The following is a 22378-nucleotide window of genomic DNA, read 5'->3' on the forward strand; positions in this document are numbered from 1 at the left end:
CCCAGCAAACGAACGAGATGAAACTACAGACACGTTCCTCCTCTGCAGACATTGGCATTCAGCACGCCGGCTCCTACAAATCTCACTCTTTGGCATTTAATTCTCCCCATTCACCGTAAATGACACTTAGGATCCAATTCATCATTATAAATGCTATTCCGAGAGCCAGGTCCCTAATGTTCAGGATACGTAGGGTGAGCAATTTAAGTCTAGGTTCACTCTGAACTCCAGGCATTATATCCAACTACTCCAAACTACATGACACCAAGTTTGAAATGTAAGTATCAAATTACACTGAACTGCTCATAGTTAAAAAAAATAACACATTTCAGCAAATGTAGCCAAAGCTTTTCCAAAGAAATAGCTCTCGAATCTTCTATAATCTCGTAAGATAAAAACAGGTAATAAAATTAACCATTTTTACTGGCTTTAAACTCCAGGTTTTTCTCAGGAAGGAGTCCTGATTGTTTATCCTGTAGTACGCATACATACAAAATGTCTATATTTTAACCCTTTTAAGGAATATTGCACTACACATCACCTGGAAAAACAATTTCAAGAACGTCCCCCCATAACATCTATCAACAACGTATATACAAATATCTCTCACATCTTCCCTGCCTCCTTGGGTCATAAAACACTCTGCTACTGCTGGATAAGTGGGTATAATCCAGACATGTAACTATGTCACAAAAACAGTAAAATATTTGGGAGGATGCAGGATGTGTCTGTTGAATCGGGTTTATTTAGTCCAGAAGTAAGAGTAAGTATGAGGGTAAGCAAGACGTTCAACAGATTTTTAATGTGCTAGATAGTAATTATGATCCCTCAGTTGTTCTTGTTCATAAATAGAAGGATTCTTAAATATTTGAGAAAATGGCAGTTAGACATCAGAAAATCTGTTAGTGTATTGAAACACAACCAGGCTGGATAAGGCTGTGGACTGCTCTGCTGTCATTCCGAGTACACAATCATCTCGGTTGGAAGAGACCTTGAAGATTCTCCAGTCCAACCATGAACCTCACACTGACCGTTCCCAACTCCACCAGATCCCTCAGCGTTGGGTCAACCCGACTCTTCAACCCCTCCAGGGATGGGGACTCCCCCCCTGCCCTGGGCAGCCCATTCCAACGCCCAACAACCCCTTCTGCAAAGAAATCCTTCCTAAGAGCCAGTCTGACCCTGCCCTGGCGCAGCTTGAGGCCATTCCCTCTTGTCCTGGCGCTGGTTCCTTGGCTCAAGAGACTCATCCCCCCTCTCTGCACCCTCCTTTCAGGGAGTTGGAGAGGGCCAGGAGGTCTCCCCTCAGCCTCCTCTTCTCCAAACAACCCTAAATACCCTCAGCCACTCCTACCTGGAGCACTGTACAGAAAGGGCAGCTCCTCCAGCTTTTGCCCACCACTTCTCCTCGGAGGGCCTGATCCTGCCTGCACGGACGCTGGGACTACCCACCACACAAGAATTATCAAAGGAAGAAAGGCAGATGAACGTCTCCTTTCCCACAGAGCTAAGAAAGGCAAGGAGCACCCGGCTCCTGCACCCTGTCAGGGCTGAGCAGACACACACAGGATGGAGCAAGCACACACCGAGGAAATACAGAGGTTAAAACTGCCTCCATGGTCAGACAGCAGCTGAGTCGGAATTCCAGGGCAGCAAATTTAAATGTCAGCATCTAAACAGAGAAGCTTCCCTTTATTTCCTATTTTTTTGTTAATCTATTCTTTGTTTTCCCCAGTTGTAAAACTAGGGTAGTATTGTTTCTGAGAGCATTAGTTCTGTTTCTGCAAAATATTCTGTAGCAATAGGTTGACAAATACATCTGAAGCACTTACATATCTCACGGGGAAAGGCTCGTAGGAAACGCAGGAGGACTTTGACCTCTGAAAATTCAGGTATGAGCATTGCTACTTCTGGAGAACAAAAAAAGATCCTAAAGATAAATTTTAAATCATATTTTTTAACATTAAAAAAATCTGTTTTGCCATAAAAAATAGCAAGTCCGGAGTCCCTGAAAACACAGATTATATAATTGGAAGCAAAGAAAACCAGAGGCAGGAACAGAGCAGTAAGTTTGAGCCCTGCTCAGCTCGCCCTGCCAAGAGCAGGAGACTGGGGGTGTTTGTTCACGGGAGCAAGAAAAAAAGGAAAAGAAATGCTCCTAAATGAAAACTACCTCCAAAAAACCAAACTTGAAGCTGACAGCACCGGGAACTAGATGCTGGTAGGTCCTTCTTTGCTCAAGTGACTGTAACTAGGAGATGGGACCAAGGGAGGAGAAGAGACACTAAGAAGAAGGAGCAAAAAGGTATTCAGCAAGCCTCAAGACAAGGAACAGGGCCTGGGAAGGTGAGAATCACAAAGGTTTTTTTTTTCTCTCACTAAAATTACTGCATCAGTTATCACCTGTTCTGTCACAGCAGCCCCAGGAACACAAGCAGTTTGAAAAGTCCTTTTACATCAGGAAGAAAACCCCAAAAAGCTAGTTTATACCCTAAAAGAAGTTTTAAGTCAAGCATTTCTTTTCAGACTTAGAACACGATACCTCAACAGCTCCTTTGTTCTGCACAATAAAGTGATAACACCATGAAAACTGAGGTTTTACTTCTAGAAAAAAAACATCCTGACAGATCTATTGGGCAGTAGGACACAGTCCCAAGGGAGGCTACAGGAATCTTATTGCTTCGGGCCTGCAAAACCAGAGCAGAGAGATGATCAGCAAACACGATGTGGGAACCACCCTGTCGTGGAAGGCAAACAGGCCAGATGATCTACAGGCTAATGGCCACCTCCAGTGCCTGTGATCTATTACACCCCATTATTTTAATTCACTGAAACTGCACGCCCTCGCTAAGCAAGGCTGCTCCTTTTTCAATCCAATCTCCTCAAGTTCAGCCTAAGTAAATCTCTGCCAGGCACTAAAAACGAAAGCAAAACCTTTCTCCTAAATGAAATTTGTTAATTAAAGTCATGTTTCTATGCAGCACAAGGGTAGGAAGAGCAGGAATTGCTGTGGCATGCATTCCCATTGAGCATTTCTCAACAGTCCGACAGCAGAAAGGAATGCAGTGCAAAAAATAGTGTTGCTGTTGTCACCTCACACCTAAATGAAAAGTTTAACTGTGTTACTGCACAACACATTATTTTTTTTTTTTTTTTTTTTTTTACACTCTGGAATGTCACTCTCCTACAGGCTGATGAATTGGAAATCATGAAAGAATCAGTGTGTTGACACAAGTTTTGTAGTTTTAGCTACTGGTTTTCAAACTTCCATTTTTATGAGCAAATTAACATCTGTCTCGCTGATGTCCGTTGAAAAAATTTTATCCTAGCTATTTAGGTGTCATAAGAACCAGCAATCCTGCCATTAAAAATATGAAGACACAGGATGGCAAGGTGGCAGGCAATGCCCTTGCAGGGCTGATGCCATCAGCACCTCCCTACCTGAACTGCAGAAGCCTACAAAGGAGCAGCCAACAAGAATAAAGGCAGATCCACGCCATCGAGAGCCACCAAGCACGATGAAGAGTACTGAACAGCGTCAGCCTTGAAAAAAAGCCATAAAAAAATTAAAAACTGGCTTCTGTGCAAAGATCTCTTCAATTTCTATTAAAGAAGTCAAGACACAGACTGGCAAGTAAGAGAACAAGGTGAAGCAACGAGACAATACCATGCAGTAGGAGTGTCACTTCTGTTGCGACCAGGACTGGGAGCCGTAAAGGTTCTGTGTTCCCATCAGGTTAAATTAAGGTGAAACGACACCAAATGACCAGCTCAAATGTTTTATTTGCTGTAAAAATGGCTTAAACTTGGAAAGGATAAGCAGCAAATGTGGTCAGAACGAGAAGAACGAGAAGAACGAGAAGAACGAGAAGAACGAGAAGAACGAGAAGAACGAGAAGAACGAGAAGAACGAGAAGAACGAGAAGAACGAGAAGAACGAGAAGAACGAGAAGAACGAGAAGAACGAGAAGAACGAGAAGAACGAGAAGAACGAGAAGAACGAGAAGAACGAGAAGAACGAGAAGAACGAGAAGAACGAGAAGAACGAGAAGAACGAGAAGAACGAGAAGAACGAGAAGAACGAGAAGAACGAGAAGAACGAGAAGAACGAGAAGAACGAGAAGAACGAGAAGAACGAGAAGAACGAGAAGAACGAGAAGAACGAGAAGAACGAGAAGAACGAGAAGAACGAGAAGAACGAGAAGAACGAGAAGAACGAGAAGAACGAGAAGAACGAGAAGAACGAGAAGAACGAGAAGAACGAGAAGAACGAGAAGAGAAACAGAGTCGAAGCGATCTGGTCACCACCCCTGGATCCAGCGTTGTCTCAGGTTGGGTAATCTTGGGTGGTGGGTTCATGCACAGCAAATAAGTTCATTGTATCAGCTGATTTGCATACTAAGTGAGGACAGGCGGGTATTCCACCAACTTATTTCCATTAGAGACAAGGAAAAAGGTGGAGCAAAGGTTCCGTGCATGCGTTGAGAGGGAAGGGGGTGCCCTAACCGCCTTGTCCAATTGAGTCAGTGGTCATGCTCGCCCTGCTGCCTTTACTTCTCGCCCAGTTCCCACAGATTTTCGCTGACTTCATGCTTCTTGGGCAACCATCCAGCTTCTGGTGCCTACTGGGGCAGTGGGCTCTTCTCTTATCTGTCCTTGTCACCTCTTCAATGGTGAAGTTGTTACCAAGGTCTGGATTGTATCAGGCTTACACAATGGAGCCAATGATTCACCGTCCTTGTTCTTGACAAGAAACCTTTAGTTTCACTCAGTCCATCTTTCCCCATTTTGAGGTTTATCTAAAGAGTTTGACAACACAACTGCAAGGGAGTGGGAACGTGCACCCTTCGATACACTCCCGGTTCCTTGGGTGACATTCCTTAGACTCATCACAAAGGCCACAGCTTGTCCTTGAGGTTTTCTGTGTCGATGAACGTTTGAGGCCTTAATCCCATCAGTTCCTTACAGCTTCCGAGTGCTCCCTTCAGCACAGCCTCATAAGTCCCACATCATGCTGCCAAGGAAGGTGTTCAAGGGGGACTCTAGCATACAAGCAACCGCCTCGGGGGTCCCAGGGGACTGGCAGTATTCGTGCAGATGAACAGCTAGCTTCTTATTTTGGTGTGAAATATAAAGTTAATTATTCCTCCTCCTGACAGAAAGCATACCCAAGAGCACCGCGCATGGATACACATCAAGAGATGTGCGACTGGAGCGGTCCTCAGGAGTCTGCTGCTCCCAAGTCACTCCCTCCAGTAATCTTCAAGTCAACAACAAAAGCAAAATTAAAGGCTGACGAAAGCGTTTCTGCTAATTATTGTGTTGGTGTTCAGGTACTTAAACATAAGGTGGAAAATTCACAGAGACATGTATCTTCACACGTGGCCTACTTCTTCACTTGCTATTTTAAAACCATTGGAACACTGTGGTGGAGCTATTCCCAGTTCACGCTTGTCAGTCTGTGTAATGGAAAGGTACAGTGTTTAAAAGGTTGATTTTCTGTGGAAATAAAAACTGAAAAAAACCAAGAACATAAATTAAGAGTAGAGAGGATGTACAGAGTTGGAATAGAGAAATGAGTACAAGGGAGAACTGGGTGTAAAACACAGCAGGGGATGGTGCAAATGTGCTTCTCTGCCCTCATCTCCAATGGATCCCCAAGTCGCTGGATTCTAAATGCATTTGAAGAGACTTCTAATGATTTTTTTTAAAATAGAAAAATAAAATGATAGTAAATAATAATAAAATACTGTTTAAGTAACTGTAGTATTTTTGTTACCTTTAAATATATAAGTAGCACGTTTAACACAAAGGTTAAGCAAAACATCTGATATCTAGACTATATTATATCTAAATAATAAGCAATATAATGCTCAGCTTTCTCTACTTCTGGCTCTTTGGGCCCACTTCCTATCCAATTCTTCACCAGACAGGCCTTGATGACTGGCTCCAAATACTCCAAAGCTTCTTTATTCCTTCTACCTGTTCCGAATGAAGAATTTGATCTTTTCAATGACGGGGTAAGAAGTGGGCTGCCACATTTTTCACACACTAGAAGTCAGTAGACACGTATCACAGAATCATCTAGGTTGGAAAGGACCTTGAAGATCATCTAGTCCAACCGTTAACCTAACATTGACAGTTCCCAACTACACCAGATCCCTCAGCGCTATGTTGACCCTACTCTTAAACACCTCCAGGGATGAGGACTCCACCACCGTATCATGAAAAGCTGCTAATTCTCTTCAAAACCACTTGGTGTTTAGTGGCAGCTGTGATTCCAAATAACAGCCACCAAGAAGAGCCAGTTACTTATTCCTGAATTTTCACTGGAGTGGATACTCAGGATGTAAGCGTTCTGATACTCAACGGTCAATTAAGTATTGACGTAACACAAGCAGGACTAGCTTGCCCTCTCTACGTTCAAGTTACTCCCAAGGAAGTAAAACCATCGTCTACAGGTCTTGTGTCCTGCAGGGAGAGATCCCATCACAGCGTACCAGAGGAAAGGAGAGTGGCCTGTGGCAACGCTCAATAACGAGGCGCCTCGGGAAGACGCTTAAGTGCCACAAGACTAAAATTGGGACAAACATGTGGAGGAATTAAGGAGGTAACTCCAAGCATGTTGCACAAGGGTGGTCATACACAACAGAAACCTTTCTCCTGGCTTTTTCACCTTGTTGTGTCAAAGCAATAGCCATCAACGTTGAAAATGACTATTTAAAGGACAAAAATATATCAGTGATCACCATCAAAAGCACTTAGGAGATACGCTGGGCATTTTGTTCAGATTTTTTTTGGTTGCTTATCTCCCCGCACTCCCATTTACATCAGAGGAAAATAGGTGCATCTTACCCACAAGACAGTGGTAAAATGGGACCAAAACAGAGTGCGGCATGTAAAGAGTCAAATATTTACCTGATTTCCTGATGTTTCCTTTCACACTTCAAATCTGTTTTTAAATACCAATGTGCTAATGAGCCCTAATGGCATGACAGAGTATACATTTGTGCATGAGTGGCGCACTCGGATCTTCCAAAGACAACAAAGGAACATTAAGCAGCGGTAAGCACAGAGCGAGCACTCGGGAATCCTCCGTTCCATTAAGCAAAAAAACTATTAAGCACTACAGGTCATCAAGGGATGTAAAGAGCGGTCCCATGGGCATATATTATTACGACACGGAGCAAAAAAGAAAAGAAAAAGAAAACCTAAATCAGCGAGCTAGTTCTTAAACACTGGGCTTAACCAATTTCTGCTAAGTGCTGCTCTACACACTCGTGCACGCTACGCGTGCCGTATAATTTTATATAAAATATAACTACTAAAAGGTATATTAGAGAAAAACCTGCTGGCCAAAAGTTCCTAAACATCCATTTATTTTGCTGAGTTCACAGTCAAGGGGTGACACCTGTAATTGAAATTTTCCACCTATAATATCTCTTCTATCGAGTTAAGACTTGTCTTTATTTTGCCATTTATCACCGAAATCAAGTTGCGGAGCTCCAAAATGAGTTTGGGATGGAAGTGGAGCTTCTCTTAGTTTTGTTCACTACTTTTATTATGGTTTATGAATTCACATTAAATAGCCTAAAATCGCCCGTGATTAGGAATCAAAAAAAAGTAGGAATAAAAAAAAAGCGAAGTCAGCATTGGCTAATTTTAATTGAGAGGCACAACTTGATTTACAACAAATGATTAATTTCTGAAAGGAATTTTCTTCCTTTTTTTAGGAAAAGCAACTATGATAGATACAGGGAATGAGAAATATGCAACACTTGAACCACCTTTTGTTTGCTCTGACCAATATAGTATTTCCCATTTTTTGTTCTAGCAGGTTTCCTGTGTTTATCCCATAGTTTCCTAAAAGTAATACCTCCCCGTGCCACTAAATGATTCATTTTCATCCTTAGTTCATTAAAATCCAAAACCAGTGATAGACAACAGTATCTAATATGATTCTAATTTCTTAGCCATTCTACGTGCACTTAAATACATCTTCTAGAATTATCAGTGGATTTCTAATAGTTGAAAAACAATTTAGTGTTACAGCTTCATTGTTTTCTCAAGCAGGGATTAAAATTCCTTCATATCTGCAAGATTTTAACCTTGGGTTCAACAGCTGTCCTGGCAACTAATTATCACAATAAATACAGGCCTGTAATTTTTAAGCCCAGTTACCTTGTCTTTTTAGAATCTGCTGGTGTTCCGTTTAGCTACAAACACAAAGTTTTGATTCCCACCAGCACAATTATAAAACACTCCCTGGATTTTTATTTTTTTGATTTATTTTTTCTAATACTGATGAAGCAACCTGATAAAACATGGTGGCACGAGCAGCAGTCTCACATTCAAAGCTGAGGAACACCCCGATGGTGTCAAACACCGTTTTAAGATATTTTCAACTTATTTAAAGCTCTTGAAAATATAAGTTGTTGCTTGGCTGAATGTTCTCTGGGAGCATAAGGGCCAACATTCAGCTAAAGGAGATATATGACAAACTTTTTTGTTTATTCAGTGGTACTTGCTCAACACATACAGTTTAGTTCCAAAATTAATGTGGTTGCAGCAACAATTTGAGAACTTCTCTCTTTTAATTCCCTGGATAGTAACCTTCAGAACAACCAGAAATTTCCTTCCACAAGAGAAGTCTGGTGAGACAGCACATAAGGTGCCACCCTGCGACATCTGCCATTACACCGCATTAAAACTTGTTAACAAAATTAAGTCACTGAGGAGCTCCAAGGGCAACACTGACCAGCTGTGCTTTTCCACTGACTTCAGAGACGAGATATTTCCAACTTCTTGGAGAAAACATGTTTTAACTATTCTTCTAGGTGGTTGATTGTTGCAGGTTGGGTTGGTTTTTTTTTTCCCCTCTCCATCCTCCAAAATAACCTGATTTCAGCCAGGACTGAATCAGTGGCAATATACCCATGCAAGGAATGGAGTGCTGAAATTATATATGGGTTAAGGAAGACAAATTTACTGAAGAAAAAAATAATTAGAAGGCACAAAGGTTCAAATGCTACACTCCCAACTCAAAAATATACTGATGCACAGCCCACAGTGATGGCTGATATTCAGGTGAACTATATGGATATACTCTGCTCCGATAGCCTCTAGACAGCTGCTACTAGTGATTACCAAAGCCAGGACACTGGTCTAAATGGATTTATGGCTGTGACATAGCTTATCTGTTGCTTGCTTTGGGTTTTTTTAGAAGAAAAAAGTTATCATTTTCAGCATAAATCATTTTCTACTTAAATCACCATGACCATACAGAAAAAAATTCCTCTCTCATCACATCGAGAGAGCTGATCTTCACCAAAGTGCTGGATGCTGAAATGTGGGAATTCCCCTAGAAATGTACCTTGAATTCCACTTTTTATCAACCTCTGAAGACCAGCAGTAAAGCCAGAACCTCTGAAGGACTGATCCTGCAACAGCCCATAAATACAGACACAAACCAAGAGAGGGTGGTTTCTACCTTCAATCCTCCCAACTACTAGAAATATCAATAATCTCTTAAATTGGGAGGTTTAGTAAGATGCTGGAGAAGGAAGGAGCTCTCCGTTTCTCTCCAGCGCTCTCACTTCTGTTTTTCAGCTAGGAGCACGTCAGGGCCGTAAGGACCCTTGAGAAGCTCTTCGAAACGGTCTATTTTCCCCACACAGGCTTCATGCATAAAATTCTGGACTGATTAAAACCAGTTTTCATTTGCTACATTTTCTTTATTGAAAGCACTTTAAGCCACGAAAGTGTAAGGGGAAGGGTTTTAAAAGGGCAATATACTTTCAGTACCCCTGAGCAGTCTGTTCCAGGTGGAGTTGACTTACCTTTTAGCAGTAACTGCTTTATTGACTGTTAATGCTTTAAAAAGCGTGGTGAAATCACGTTGAGAATCTTTACGGCAAGGAAGATATATATCCCTTATGCATACCAGTGGTTTGGCAATTTTAACCTCCAAAGACATAAATGTTGATGTATTCTATGTTGCCAAACAGCACGGTAAGTACTTAAAATGCTGTGAACAGACCTATAGTTTAAAAGTGACACTACCCAAGATTAGATTGTAATTCAGTGAATGAATCTCTTCCTAAAACCTGCCTGAAATATTAAACCTCGTGATCCTTCCTTTAAAATCCTGAAACGGGTGACTAAGAAAACGAAGCTAGGTACTGTTGACATGAACACAATCTTCCACTCATCACAACAGGGCAATCACATGTACCATCATCATCATCTTCCTTGGATGAGAGCATCGGGCAGTCCAGAAAGAGTCTGTTTAGCAGCGACACCTTGTACATCATCCAACAGATCAGAAAGATTCAGTTTTCAAGTGTTATAATACTAAACATTGCTCTATCCTTTCACAGCCTTCATCTCTAAAAGGAGGCTTTTCTGAACATAGGAAGTTTATTTGCTTTGCCAAGCAATGATTAACACAACATACTGGAGTGTGAGACCTTCATTTCTCCTCTTGCCCTCTCTCCCGTACTCCATCGTGTTTCCATCTGCCAGTGCCTTAAGTCAATGATGTTCTGCCAACATTGCACAGTGACTCCCTCAAAAACACAACCAACCACACCAGAAAAAAAACACCACAAAAATTCTGCTCATTCAGCAATACGTGTCCTTCAGCACACAAAATACCACTTTCTGCTTGAAGAACTCGGTGCCAATTTTAAATGCCGTTCACCTCGTATTCTACTTTATAATTCAAACTGGTTTTACACACTCAGAAAAGCAGCAGTATGACCAAGGTCAGAGAGACCGTCTAGTCCAGCGCCCTGCAGAAAGCAGGGGCAGCTACCAGGTTGCGCTGGGTCGTGTCCAACTGGGGCTGGAGTATCTCCAAGGTGGGGACTCCACAGCCATTTCACTGGGCGAGCGACCCTAGCAGGAAAAATTATGTTTAAACAAACACCCAATATTTCCATTTGTGCACGTTGCCTCTCGTGCTTTTCACTGTCTTGACGATTAAGAAATCTTTATTAGTTCATCCAGTTTCAGCCAAGCTGTTCTTGAAAAGAATAAGTCCCCCCCCTAAACTCCCCAGCATCACCACAGGGATACGAGATCAGGACCTACCATGCAAACCACAGTTCTGCCTCTGAAAAGCTCAAAAATTAGAGCTGGGCACAGCACAACAGGCAGCACTCGCGTATGCGCATTCACTTAAAAAGAATAATTGCAGTAATTTTATTATTTAGGAGTTGCCAACAACCAAGATCAAGGCCAAATAACAACTTGAACTGGCAAAAAGCCCTACTTAGGAAAACGTGGCTCTGCAGGGTCCCTCCGAGAGTGACATGATAAGAGTGACCAATTTCTTGGCTTCTGTGGGGCTCTGCATCACTTTGGGTAGGAACCACAGCACAGGAGTACACACACTGCTGAGGATGTGAGGTTAAGTAATCAGAGATTCAGACAGAAAAATGATTCGGAGGACGTAGATTAGGAAAGAGCCAAGACTCTTATTACTTGTTTTAATCAGAAACCATACGAAAATATACATTTTCTAGCTGATAGAGAAGAGTTTGGAGAAGATAAAGTCCTCTTCAGTTTAAAGGACCTTCAAAATGGAAAAGGCACCAAGTTCATGAGGGATACTGGAGAGACCAAACTGAGAAGAGAGCTGCCTGGATTCCCTCCCAACACAACTTGGGAGAGTTTAGGAAAACAGAATCAGAGACTCATCAAGGTTGGAAAAGCCCTTGAAGATCCTCCAGTCCAACCATGAACCTCACACTGACCGTTCCCAACTCCACCAGACCCCTCAGCGCTGGGTCAACCCGACTCTTCAACCCCTCCAGGGATGGGGACTCCCCCCCTGCCCTGGGCAGCCCATTCCAACGCCCAACAACCCCTTCTGCAAAGAAATCCTTCCTAAGAGCCAGTCTGACCCTGCCCTGGCGCAGCTTGAGGCCATTCCCTCTTGGCCTGGCGCTGGTTCCTTGGCTCAAGAGACTCATCCCCCTCTCTGCACCCTCCTTTCAGGGAGTTGGAGAGGGCCATGAGGTCTCCCCTCAGCCTCCTCTTCTCCACACTAAACCCCCCCAGTTCCCTCAGCCGCTCCCCATCACACCTGTGCTCCAGACCCTGCACCAGCTCCGTTGCCCTTCTCTGGACACGCTCGAGTCATTCAATGGCCTTTTTGGAGTGAGGGGCCCAAAACCGAACCCAGTCGTCGAGGGGCGGCCTCACCAGAGCCGAGTCCAGGGGTAAGATCCCTTCCCCTGTCCCTGCCGGCCATGCTGTTGTTGATAAACGGAGGATGGCAAAAAGTTGTAGAGCTCCTGGACTGAACCGCCTTGAACTTCAGTTTTATTTTACATCCCTGTGTTGTTCAAAATGCAGCAGGACAGCAGGACTAGGTAGTGCCTAGACTGGAAGGCCAGAGTCCTGAGAAAAAATGCATCACCCCCGACAAGCTGTGCAAGCGCAGCCAGGTAAGACCAAAAGCTTCACCACAACCTAACTTTTAACTTTTCCTCACATAAGCACAAGCTGCTCCTTCACGTCACCAACACACCCAAACAGACTCAGAGTTCACCTGGGCACTAAAGACCATGAGTGTCAATCCCGTCCCCGGCGTAAAAGAATATTTTATCCTCTTTTCCCCAGGTTACTAAGTTAGCAGGGGTGGATGGCAGCTCCACCCTTGTCAAGACAAGGCATCCAGCACATTCTTTAAGAGGCCCAAGTCAGAGCAATCATCAATACACAGTAGCTTCATCCATACAAAGAGCAGAAAAAAAACCCATCCCCTTAGAACTGGCAAAATTCTTAAGTAATGATCATAAAGAATTTTTTTCTGAACTCTAGCACATTTGAGTTGGTATCAGTTACTAAGTAATTTTGGGTTCCTTTGCAGCTTTTAGTTGAAGGATTTCCAAACTTTTTTTTTCCCCCCCAATAAATAGATGATTAAGGACTGGCTACACCCTCCTACAGACTGATGAAGAGGCAAAAGACCCCTTTAAAACTTCAAACACCTTGCACAAAGGTATTTAAGTCAGCGAGAAGCCGTAAGTTTTCTCAGATGCCTGGTAACAGACTTCTTTCTGTTCCTTCTGCCCTTTACCTACACAAGTGCTTTAAAGGAAATACAAAGAGGCTGCCAATTCCAGGAAGCTGCATAATGAGTTCTTGTCTATAAAAAAAGTTCCTAAACCATAAAAATTTGTACATTCTGTGCCCTACAGGAGTTTGGGTTTTTTTTTTTTTTTTTGGGTGATTTTCAATTCATCAGAAGTTAATTTCCAGCTTCAGAGGTTTCATCTATTTTGAAGACAATAAATATGCAGCAGATAACTCAAAGCAACAAAGAGGTGATTAGACATATTTAAACAAGAATAATACCTTGTCAGAAATAAATTACTGTCGCAGAAGTGTCATATCTAACTCTGCTTCTTTTGAAGAAGGGAAAAAGAAAACCCACAGCACTTGAAGTGCTTTTACGAATGTTTTTTGCTCTTATTTTTTAACAGAGCAGCTTCTTACAAAGGGTATTTCCAACCATCCAAAAGGTAGGAATGTTTCTCCCTACCTGCTACCATGACCTTAGCTGTCCGACTGAGGATAGCTCCAATGCCTTCTAGCGACGCTTCACACTGGTAGAGACCTTCATCTGGCTTGTGGTGCCTGGAGTGGACAATATTTTGTATCAAGAGGGATCCGTTGGCCAGCTGCTGCCTCCTCTCATCGACTGCCAGGTTTAAGAAGACCGCGTCTTTCTTCCATTTAATAACTGGGGCTCCTTGATCCGATTCTGCTAGGCAGTTCAACAGCACGTTGCTTCCACGCATGGTGACAGCATCTGAAGGCTCAGTCAGGAACCTCAGGGATGTAAAAGTCTTGATCTGTGAACCTGAAAGAGCAAAACCGTTAAGACAAGGAGTAAATATTGGTTGTACATTTCCGTGGAGGAAGAAACAACATTACAGAGAGAAACTCAATAGAAGGAGCTACCGTGCAACCCCCAGGGGCACTATAGATATGGCTGGCAAACACTGAAAGAAATTAAGCTATGTTTCTCTGCAAATTAACACACACTGAAAAAGCCAAGCATAAATTATATTTTTGTCCTATTGCTACAAAAATCAATATTTGTAGATAAATAGATCTTTCATATGTAAAACACAAAGATAAAGCAAAGCTAAAAATCTGTACAACTATATACACACGAGGTGAAGATTAGCATAAAGCTACCATACTTTTGGGGGTTTATTTGGAGAATTTATTTGCTGATAGGACCTAGTAAGTCTGACCACACGTGCCGAGATGCATTTCAGCGTGACGAGAACAAAAATGTTAGCAAATAAATGAGAGGAAAGCACACCCGACTGCTGTCAGACCAATGATCGGAAACGGAGATGGAACTTGAAGTCTGGTGGATCATCTTCCAACCGTTACCAACCTTCCACTCGCTACCAACCAGCCTGGCCACCACTCTCCAGTAAACAGCAAGAGAAAAACCACGCGAGAATGTCCTTTCTATAGGGAAGAGGCAGGGGAGGTGTTGAAGGTGCCCAACCCTACCCCAGCGCTGAAGACCCGCGATCTCCACCCGCTGCAAGAACACAGTGGCTGAATTCTTATGTAGCACTTGGGTAACAGGACACCACTCAACTTTGTGTAGTTTGGAGATAAATCAGATTGTAAAGACAGAGGGAGATCTCTCAGTCTACCAAAGAGTAGAAAAATCATTAAAATGCTTGAGTGCAGGTGGATGAAGTTGCACCAGAAGTCACAACTCAAAAGAACATAAAATGGTCCTTTACTGCATCAAGCCTTTTCTAATAATTTGTAAAGGGGCAAAGCACATACAACTTGTATTTTTAGACACGGTCCTCTCAAATCTCAGCATCTACAGTTGAATGAGAAAGTATCAGAGTCGTTTCCACTCCAGTGCATGGGGAAGTGAATTTTCCAACAGCTGCGTACGAATTCAAAAATGGCTTTTTTTCCCCCCCTTCATCTTCAGATGAATCCTTTCACCTCATTAGAGCAAATGAAAACAAAACCTTATGTGACAAAAAGATTCAAAAAGCCTTTTAGTGCTACGAAAAAGATTAATTATTTCTATTTTAGATCTCAACCCAAAGCTTTCTATGAATGTATGTATAACAACGTATAAACAGCCACTTGGCATTTTCTTTATAGGAGTTAATTTTCTCGTCAAGTACTTAGTTCCACCTGTACATGAACTGAAGAAGTTAGGTACCAGATTTTCCTTCAAAGCATACAAAAAAAAAAAGTCGTGGCTTCAAATAACCGATAAAATTTAGCAAAGGCAAAACCAAGAGTTGGAAACCTCAACTTGTGGAGTATTTCAGGCACATTAACAATAGCGCCGTGAGAACTCAGAAGAAAACGTGTTGGTTAATAACATCAAGAAAAGGAGTCAAACCTTGATTTGGTTTTTATGTGTCTTAATGTTCTGGTTTCAGTTACTGGAGGAGGAAGCTCATCAAGAATTTGGCCCGAAAGCTGCATGTTGGCGCAGGGCACTTTTACCACAGAACACGATGAAAATGATATTCACAACGCGTGAAAAAGCGGTTATTTTCAAAACATGTGTTCCTTCCTCTTCTCCCAAAGGCAACTGAGTTCCCTTTGTGAATCACAGCTTCTTGTTGGACATTTTATTTATGTCACCAGCACTTTGAACACAGTTTAACACAGCTGTTTATGACAGCATGTTAATGATTTTATGTGGCTATTATCACAAGTAAATAATCTGCTTCTGCAGGAGAAATGGGGTTATGACAGCTTCCAGTGCAGCAAATGCAGAAGTTACAGGAGTTAAACAAAGATTAACTTTCTTTTCATGCTATTACCCTTGCAGTTCAGTTGCAATTTCAGCTATTCACATCCTTTGCAAAAGGCAAATTTAACCTCAATTGCTTTACTACAAGGAACCTAACAGCTTGAATAACCTGGAAAGCTTTCTGAATGTGAGGAAAATTCAAATCTTCTTGGAAATATTATTCCTGGAGATAGATGTAATGGTGACATCTTCAAAAAGGAAGAAAATGACCATGTATTTTCAGAAGGGATTACTCGGAAGGATAAGTATCTAACGGCCACATTTTTGTACAATGTCGGTGCTGAAGGAGAAAGGTAAAAAAGTATTTGAATATCCCACTAGTACCCATTTGCATATTTAAATTATTAGCTCAGTTTTGAAAGCCCAGCTGCAACGTTACACCTAAAGTCAGGGCAAGTCAGGAGAGCTTTCCTAATTACATGTGATCTTATCACACCCTTGACTTCCACAAGACTGCATCTCTAATTTCTACCTCAAGCAACCAACATTAAACATGATTTCTCTAGACTAGGTTAGAAGAACACACTACATGCAATACAGAAACCTATTTCAGCACCTAAAAAAAAAAGAAATCACAATATAACCCAGGATAAACTTAGCTTTTGTTGAATTAAGAGAGACACAAATCCCAGGCTTGATCAGACCAGACCACAACACACCTCCACCCCTTCCTTCTATATGCATAAAACTAAGTAACATCACCTGAAAAACCAAGAGATCCACACATCAAATTAAGTTTTAACCTTTACTTGCAATGAAAAACCAAACTCTGCCAGCACAGTTTATGAAATCCGCACTGAACGTGCTCTAACCAGGCTGATAAAAATTTCAGCTTCTACAGAAGCCAAGTAGCCATAAGATAGAGCCCGATTTCTAGAAGACTACCTCACAGTTGGCCTCAAAAAATGCTTACTTACAGTTTCTTATTATTGGGGGGGTTCTTCTCAGGGAGAACGCAATTTCTCCATGAAAATATCTATATATTTACTAAGGACAGTGCATACTTAGATGTGTACATATACACACCCCCCCAAACCAAAACTGAGCCTATGAACCAATTCCTAAGACAATGCAGAAAACACAAATGAGTGATATTTCTCCAGCAACTTTTCTTAACAGTACACTGAGGCTTAAGCCAGACTTAAAAAGCATTTCCCCACTTTTTCTACTATATAGTATCTATCCTGCTTAAAACCATCAGAATTTCAGTCCATGCTCAGGCCTAAGCCAAACACCAGCCATGCTACTGCTACCCCAGGATAAGTCAAGCTGAGGAAGCGTGGCAGAACAGCCCGTACTTAGGCTGCTCCTATAGATCCTTTGGGTTCCTACTGCCTAAAATCCCCTTGATTTGAAAACAAGGCCAAAACTAAACTCTAGCTTATGGAGGTCTTTCCCCCCCAAGGCACTCACTTCAGTGTGCTTTCTCTTTCCGTATCCTGCAAAAGCAAGATTTCTATCCCCAAAACACTCAGTGCCTCTCTGTTGAAGGTTAAACTTTTAGAACAACGTAGCAATATTAGGCTTAGGTAAAGAAAGATGTTCTTTGGATATGTTGAAGCTAGAGGTATCCCCTCATCCGCAGAACAAGTTGATAGCCACCTTTGAGCGAGGACATGCCAGAGTCATCAGCCCTTGAAGAGGATACGGTGCCAACTTGGCAAACTCAAGGCCCGTGGATCCTTCGCTGAACTACCCTCATTTAATACTAAAAATCACGTCTACAGGTCAAGAAGAGCCTTGGCCAGGTGAAGACCCTTCCCCTGAGCATGCGTAGTAGTAGAAGTATTGCGTGTTATAATTGTATGCAAATTACTAGCCAGTCATCCTAGAGAGGATGGACTTGGCAAATTACTAATTCTGCAAGTTTTGTGTATAAATACAGCGTGAAAAGTTCCGTTGGGGTGCTTGATTTGTGGGAAACCACCAGACACCCAGGCTTGAGCAACCCTAAAATAAATAAGCCATGTCTCTCCCGAGGGTGTGATTACTGACCTATCACACACCTGGCGATGGATCCGCTTTCCAGCCAACACCACCACCCTGCGCCGAGGCAATCCAAGGCGAAACCCCCAGTCGCAACCAAGGAGGCAAGAGCAGCCTTTCAGTCTCCAGTCTGAGTATCAGCCTTGCAAAGCAGAGCCCAGCCAGCTGCGTACCCCATTGCACAGCGTTTTAATAGCTGGAAACGGGAAGATGATGATGAAGTTCTTGAATATCTCTCCTAGTCCTTGGGCCACTTCTTTGCCACTGCACATTATAGTAAGTGTCTCTTATCTGAAACAGCTGCAGCTACTTAGCTGTTTTCATAAGCAGAGCAAGGGACTAATTTTTAAAACAGAGATGCTAAACCCACAATTTAGTCCTTATTGCAACAGCTCAACTGAAACGTAAAGGAAGGCGGGGAACAAAGCAGGCAGCCAGGCAGGAGAAATAAGAGATGAAGAGCTCTTCTACAACTCGTCGTAAAACATGTTTGCGTTTTCCGTTTCCAAGTTTTGCTCTCGCTGGCAGCGGGTCTCTCCCTTTGTCTGGCATTTTCACTAATGCCCTTAATTTTTCATCTGTACTTGCAACCCCTCAGAGCTCCAAGACATCCAACAGCTCAGAAAAGGCCACGGTCATTAATAGTCACCGAAGTTGTGGAGAATGTACTTCACATTTACGCCGAGCCCTGGTTTGACGTTCCTCGGTATGGTTTGCAAAACCCAACCTCCACCCATCGTGGTTAACTCTTTCTTGTAACATCTACGTCTTGGTGGGGATGTCCTTGCAGCTGCCCAGGACTTGTTTCTAGGCCTCTCAAAGCTTTTAAAAGTCAAGGTAAGAGAGGGAAGTGCTGTTGTAGCTGCTTCATCTGTTGAAGCGAACACATTCAGCTTTCACGTAAGCTCCAGAACTCCCATATTTAAAGAAAATAGACTTAAAGGAAATTGAAGAATCCTGCAAAGCAGAGGCTGCTGAAACCAATGGCTCCAGGGCACCTCAAGTGCTTCTTTTTCCCTCCGACTACAACGTACGCGGAACAACTACGAACACAGATTTCAGAGATCTACGGCTTAACTACAAACCTGAATGGAAACGGCGTGAAGATTAAACACCTCCTACGCAAAGCTACCGTGTCAGCTATTCCGAGCACATCCCTGTCATCAAACAAGCCTGGAGCACCGCTTGGAGATCTGAAGCTCTGAGGTCAAGGAGAGCGCCCTTGGCAATAACCCACGCATCCTTTAGCCAAATAAAGGAGAAGAAAACCCGAAGCTGAAAGACCCCATCCTTGGTCCCTTGCTGTTTTAGCAACCAAGACATTACCCTACGTGATGACCTGCTTTGTGATACAGGAATAAAACTAATGGGCTTCTCACCCTGACAGGTAACATCAGAGTAACTTCAAGGTTATCATTCTCCAGGCCACAGACAAAATTAACATTTAAAAGATGATCTCTGATGTGCTTCTTAATCAGTCCCTTGCTTTGAATCCTCCACTTTCTGTTCCGGCTTTGAAATGTAATCTTCCAGGGTGGGTTGGTTTTTTTTCCCCCCCTGCTTCATGTTCTGCATCAGTTGCTTCTATTATAGAGAGGGAAGAGATGTCACAGTTGCAAAAGCATTTGACCGGGCCACCCCTGGAGCTTTCTTCTTTTTCAAATAAACATTAAGAAATCAGGCTTTTGCACACAGACCATTTGAAATCTGTGAATACAGAAATAACCCCCAGCCTAACTGAAATTTGGTAGCGGAGCATCGTAGCTGAACTAAGTCTATTACAATGAAGTGTATTTATGGATGCTCAGTATACATTTTCTCAGAGGATTTTTTTCTCCCCCCTTCACCTACAGAGCCTACATAAATTATTTTAACAGCCAGGCTAACAAGCATTTATTACATGCTTAGGTAATGCAGAATATACAGCAAAACTTAATACAGTTTTATCTGTTTGCACAAAATACACCCATATGAAGCTTAATATATATTAAAAGGAGAACTCTTGCTTTAATGTTCTTATCATAACTTATGAAGTGCCTTCTGGGGTGCTGAATATTTCATTTCAGCTCTATAAAATTTTGAAAATCTAGCCTCACGCCTGCATTTGATGTTGATATGTGGAAAGAAAATGCTTCAAGACATGTACAGCGCAACACAAACCTGTGGCACGTGCAAGTGTTGCTCAATTTTTATATGATAATGAACAAACACTTCTTATCAGGATGTTTCTTGTGATGTTTCAAATCACTGAATTTTTAGATGGTGCTACCCCAGGATAGTCCAAAATCCTGGGATAGCACCATCTAAAAATTTGTAACAATTTCATTATAACTCCTTTATAATTCCATTATAACAATTCCAGTATTTGTAACAATTCCATTATAACTCCTCCACGTTCAAGGAATCATTAGAACACACATCAACTGACTGATTTTTAATTTAAAGCTTTAGTTTGATAAAAATAAGGGTTTTAGGAGCTTAGTCACTAAGGGTAGTGCCTCCACAGCACAGCACCCCACTGTTTATATCCACTCAAAACACCAGTTGCAAAGAACTTCCGCTGGGTGCAACTGGTGAGCGACACCTTGAAAAGGGGCTTTATCTGAGACAACTCTGAGAAGATCCATCACCCTCTCTGTCCCACCCTCAAGCCAACCTTCTAACGTAAAATCACAGTCCTATAAAAAGAGTAAATTCAGTCTTTATCAAACTAAAGGGCCAAGTTTCATGCGTAGTTCTGCTTGTCAAAGAATGAACAAATAACCCCACGCAACGGATGGGTTTGTCGCACCACCTCACGCTCTCGGTGCTCAGGTTTAGTCAGGCTGCAGATTTTAAACAAACTCCGATGGGATAAGAGGGACGAGAGCACACGCAGATGCTCCTTTCCGCTACCCTTCTGACTACTGAGGTCTCTAAAAGCACTATTTATTATTGGAACCATTTGACTCCCTTCCCAGCAAATCTATTTGGGATAGCCCGCTAATTCAGGGAACAGCTCTAGGGCTGCCCCAAGCTGATCTCTGACCAGAGAAAGGAGCTCTCCATCCCTTCCCTCCAGCCCCAGCTCCTGGGGCTTCCCTCGCTTGGGCTCTACCAAACAGGGAAACAAAAGAGCCAGCTTGACCTACTGACCCCCAAAAGAAAACTGCTATTTTCAGTCAGATCAGATTCCTTGTAACAGAACCATAAGACACAAGGCAGAGGGCAAGAGCTCAGCTATTCGGAGGACAAGGGTTGAGGAAATAAGAGATAAATAAGTTTTCCAGCAGTGGCCTCATGTTCATCAGGTTTGGGCAGAGACAACACGTGGGCTCGGCAATATAAAATCATTTAAACAATTACCTATGCACCCCACCCCCCAATTTGCTTGCTTTGCCCACACACTCCAGCTCAGTCTAAGGCAGAGACAGAGCTCAGGTCCTCTGAGCAGAGCTCATCTGACATCAGGTGTAGGTAGGCTTGCCTCAAAGCAGGACGACGAGTTCTCATTGCCTAGTTTTAACCAAATCAGTTTGATGAACAAAAATCTAGTCTTCCCAACCAACAAGCTCTGCAGTGCACACTGCTGCTTCTTCAAGCCTATAAATCAATTTAAATTACAAGTTCACAGGAACAAATTCAGAAGATCCAGTTATCCCTGGAACAACATGAGAGAATCATTTTGCTTCTTGCACAGCACAGAGGATGTACGGCAAAGAGTATTTGGCTACGTTAAAAAATACACGCGGTATCGGAGGACAACTGAGACTTGCTCATAGAACGTCTTGTCTGGTCCAAAACTTTCCAGAAGTTCAGGGAGCAACTGCTAGGACCTCAGTGTCTGGGGGAAACCCAAACAGAGCCTGGTGTTTTCCTGCAGAGGCAGCCATGAACTGGATTTACATTTTAAGCCCCCAAAGGAGACTGCTGAAGGGTTAATTGCACTGACTCGGCAGTGTTTTTTCCTACATGCTTTTGTTTCAAGGGCTTTAATTACATTATCAGAAAAATCACAGAATCACAGAACTGTCTAGGTTAGAAAAGACCTTGAAGATCATCCAGTCCAACCATTGACCTAACACTGACAGTTCCCAACTACACCATATCCCTAAGCGCTAAGTCAACTTTACTCTTAAACACCTCCAGGGATGGGGACTCCACCACCTCCCTGGGCAGCCCATTCCAACGCCCAACAACCCGTTCTGTAAAGAAATGCTTCCTAATATCCAGTCCAAACCTTCCCTGGTGCAATTTGAGGCCATTCCCTCTTGCCCTATCACTTGCTACTTGGTTAAAGAGACTCATCCCCAGCTCTCTGCACCCTCCTTTCAGGTAGCTGTAGAGGGCCATGAGGTCTCCCCTCAGCCTCCTCTTCTCTAGACTAAACAACCCCAGTTCCCTCAGCCACTCCTCGTATGACATGTGCTCCAGACCCTTCACCAGCTTCGTTGCCCTTCTTTGGACACGCTCGAGTAATTAAACGTCCTTTTTGTAGTGAGCGATCTTCTTATTTACTGGGTTTGCTCAGTTTTCCTTAAAATAACCGGTATCTGCACCTGTTAATTTGCACAT

At 42.7% G+C, this 22378-nt stretch overlaps 1 protein-coding gene across 1 annotated transcript in view; it reads right to left on the reverse strand.

Moving 5' to 3' along the window:
• LOC141917708 (netrin receptor DCC-like) overlaps positions 1–22378 on the reverse strand; it is a 632583-nt gene that overhangs the window by 377723 nt on the left and 232482 nt on the right. The window contains exon 2 of the mRNA XM_074811102.1: positions 13556–13876. Within this exon, the coding sequence (XP_074667203.1) occupies positions 13556–13876 (321 nt within the window). The remainder of the gene's footprint in view (positions 1–13555; positions 13877–22378) is intronic.

The sequence above is a fragment of the Strix aluco genome, chromosome W (assembly GCF_031877795.1).
Source record: "Strix aluco isolate bStrAlu1 chromosome W, bStrAlu1.hap1, whole genome shotgun sequence".
Lineage (NCBI taxonomy): Eukaryota > Metazoa > Chordata > Aves > Strigiformes > Strigidae > Strix > Strix aluco.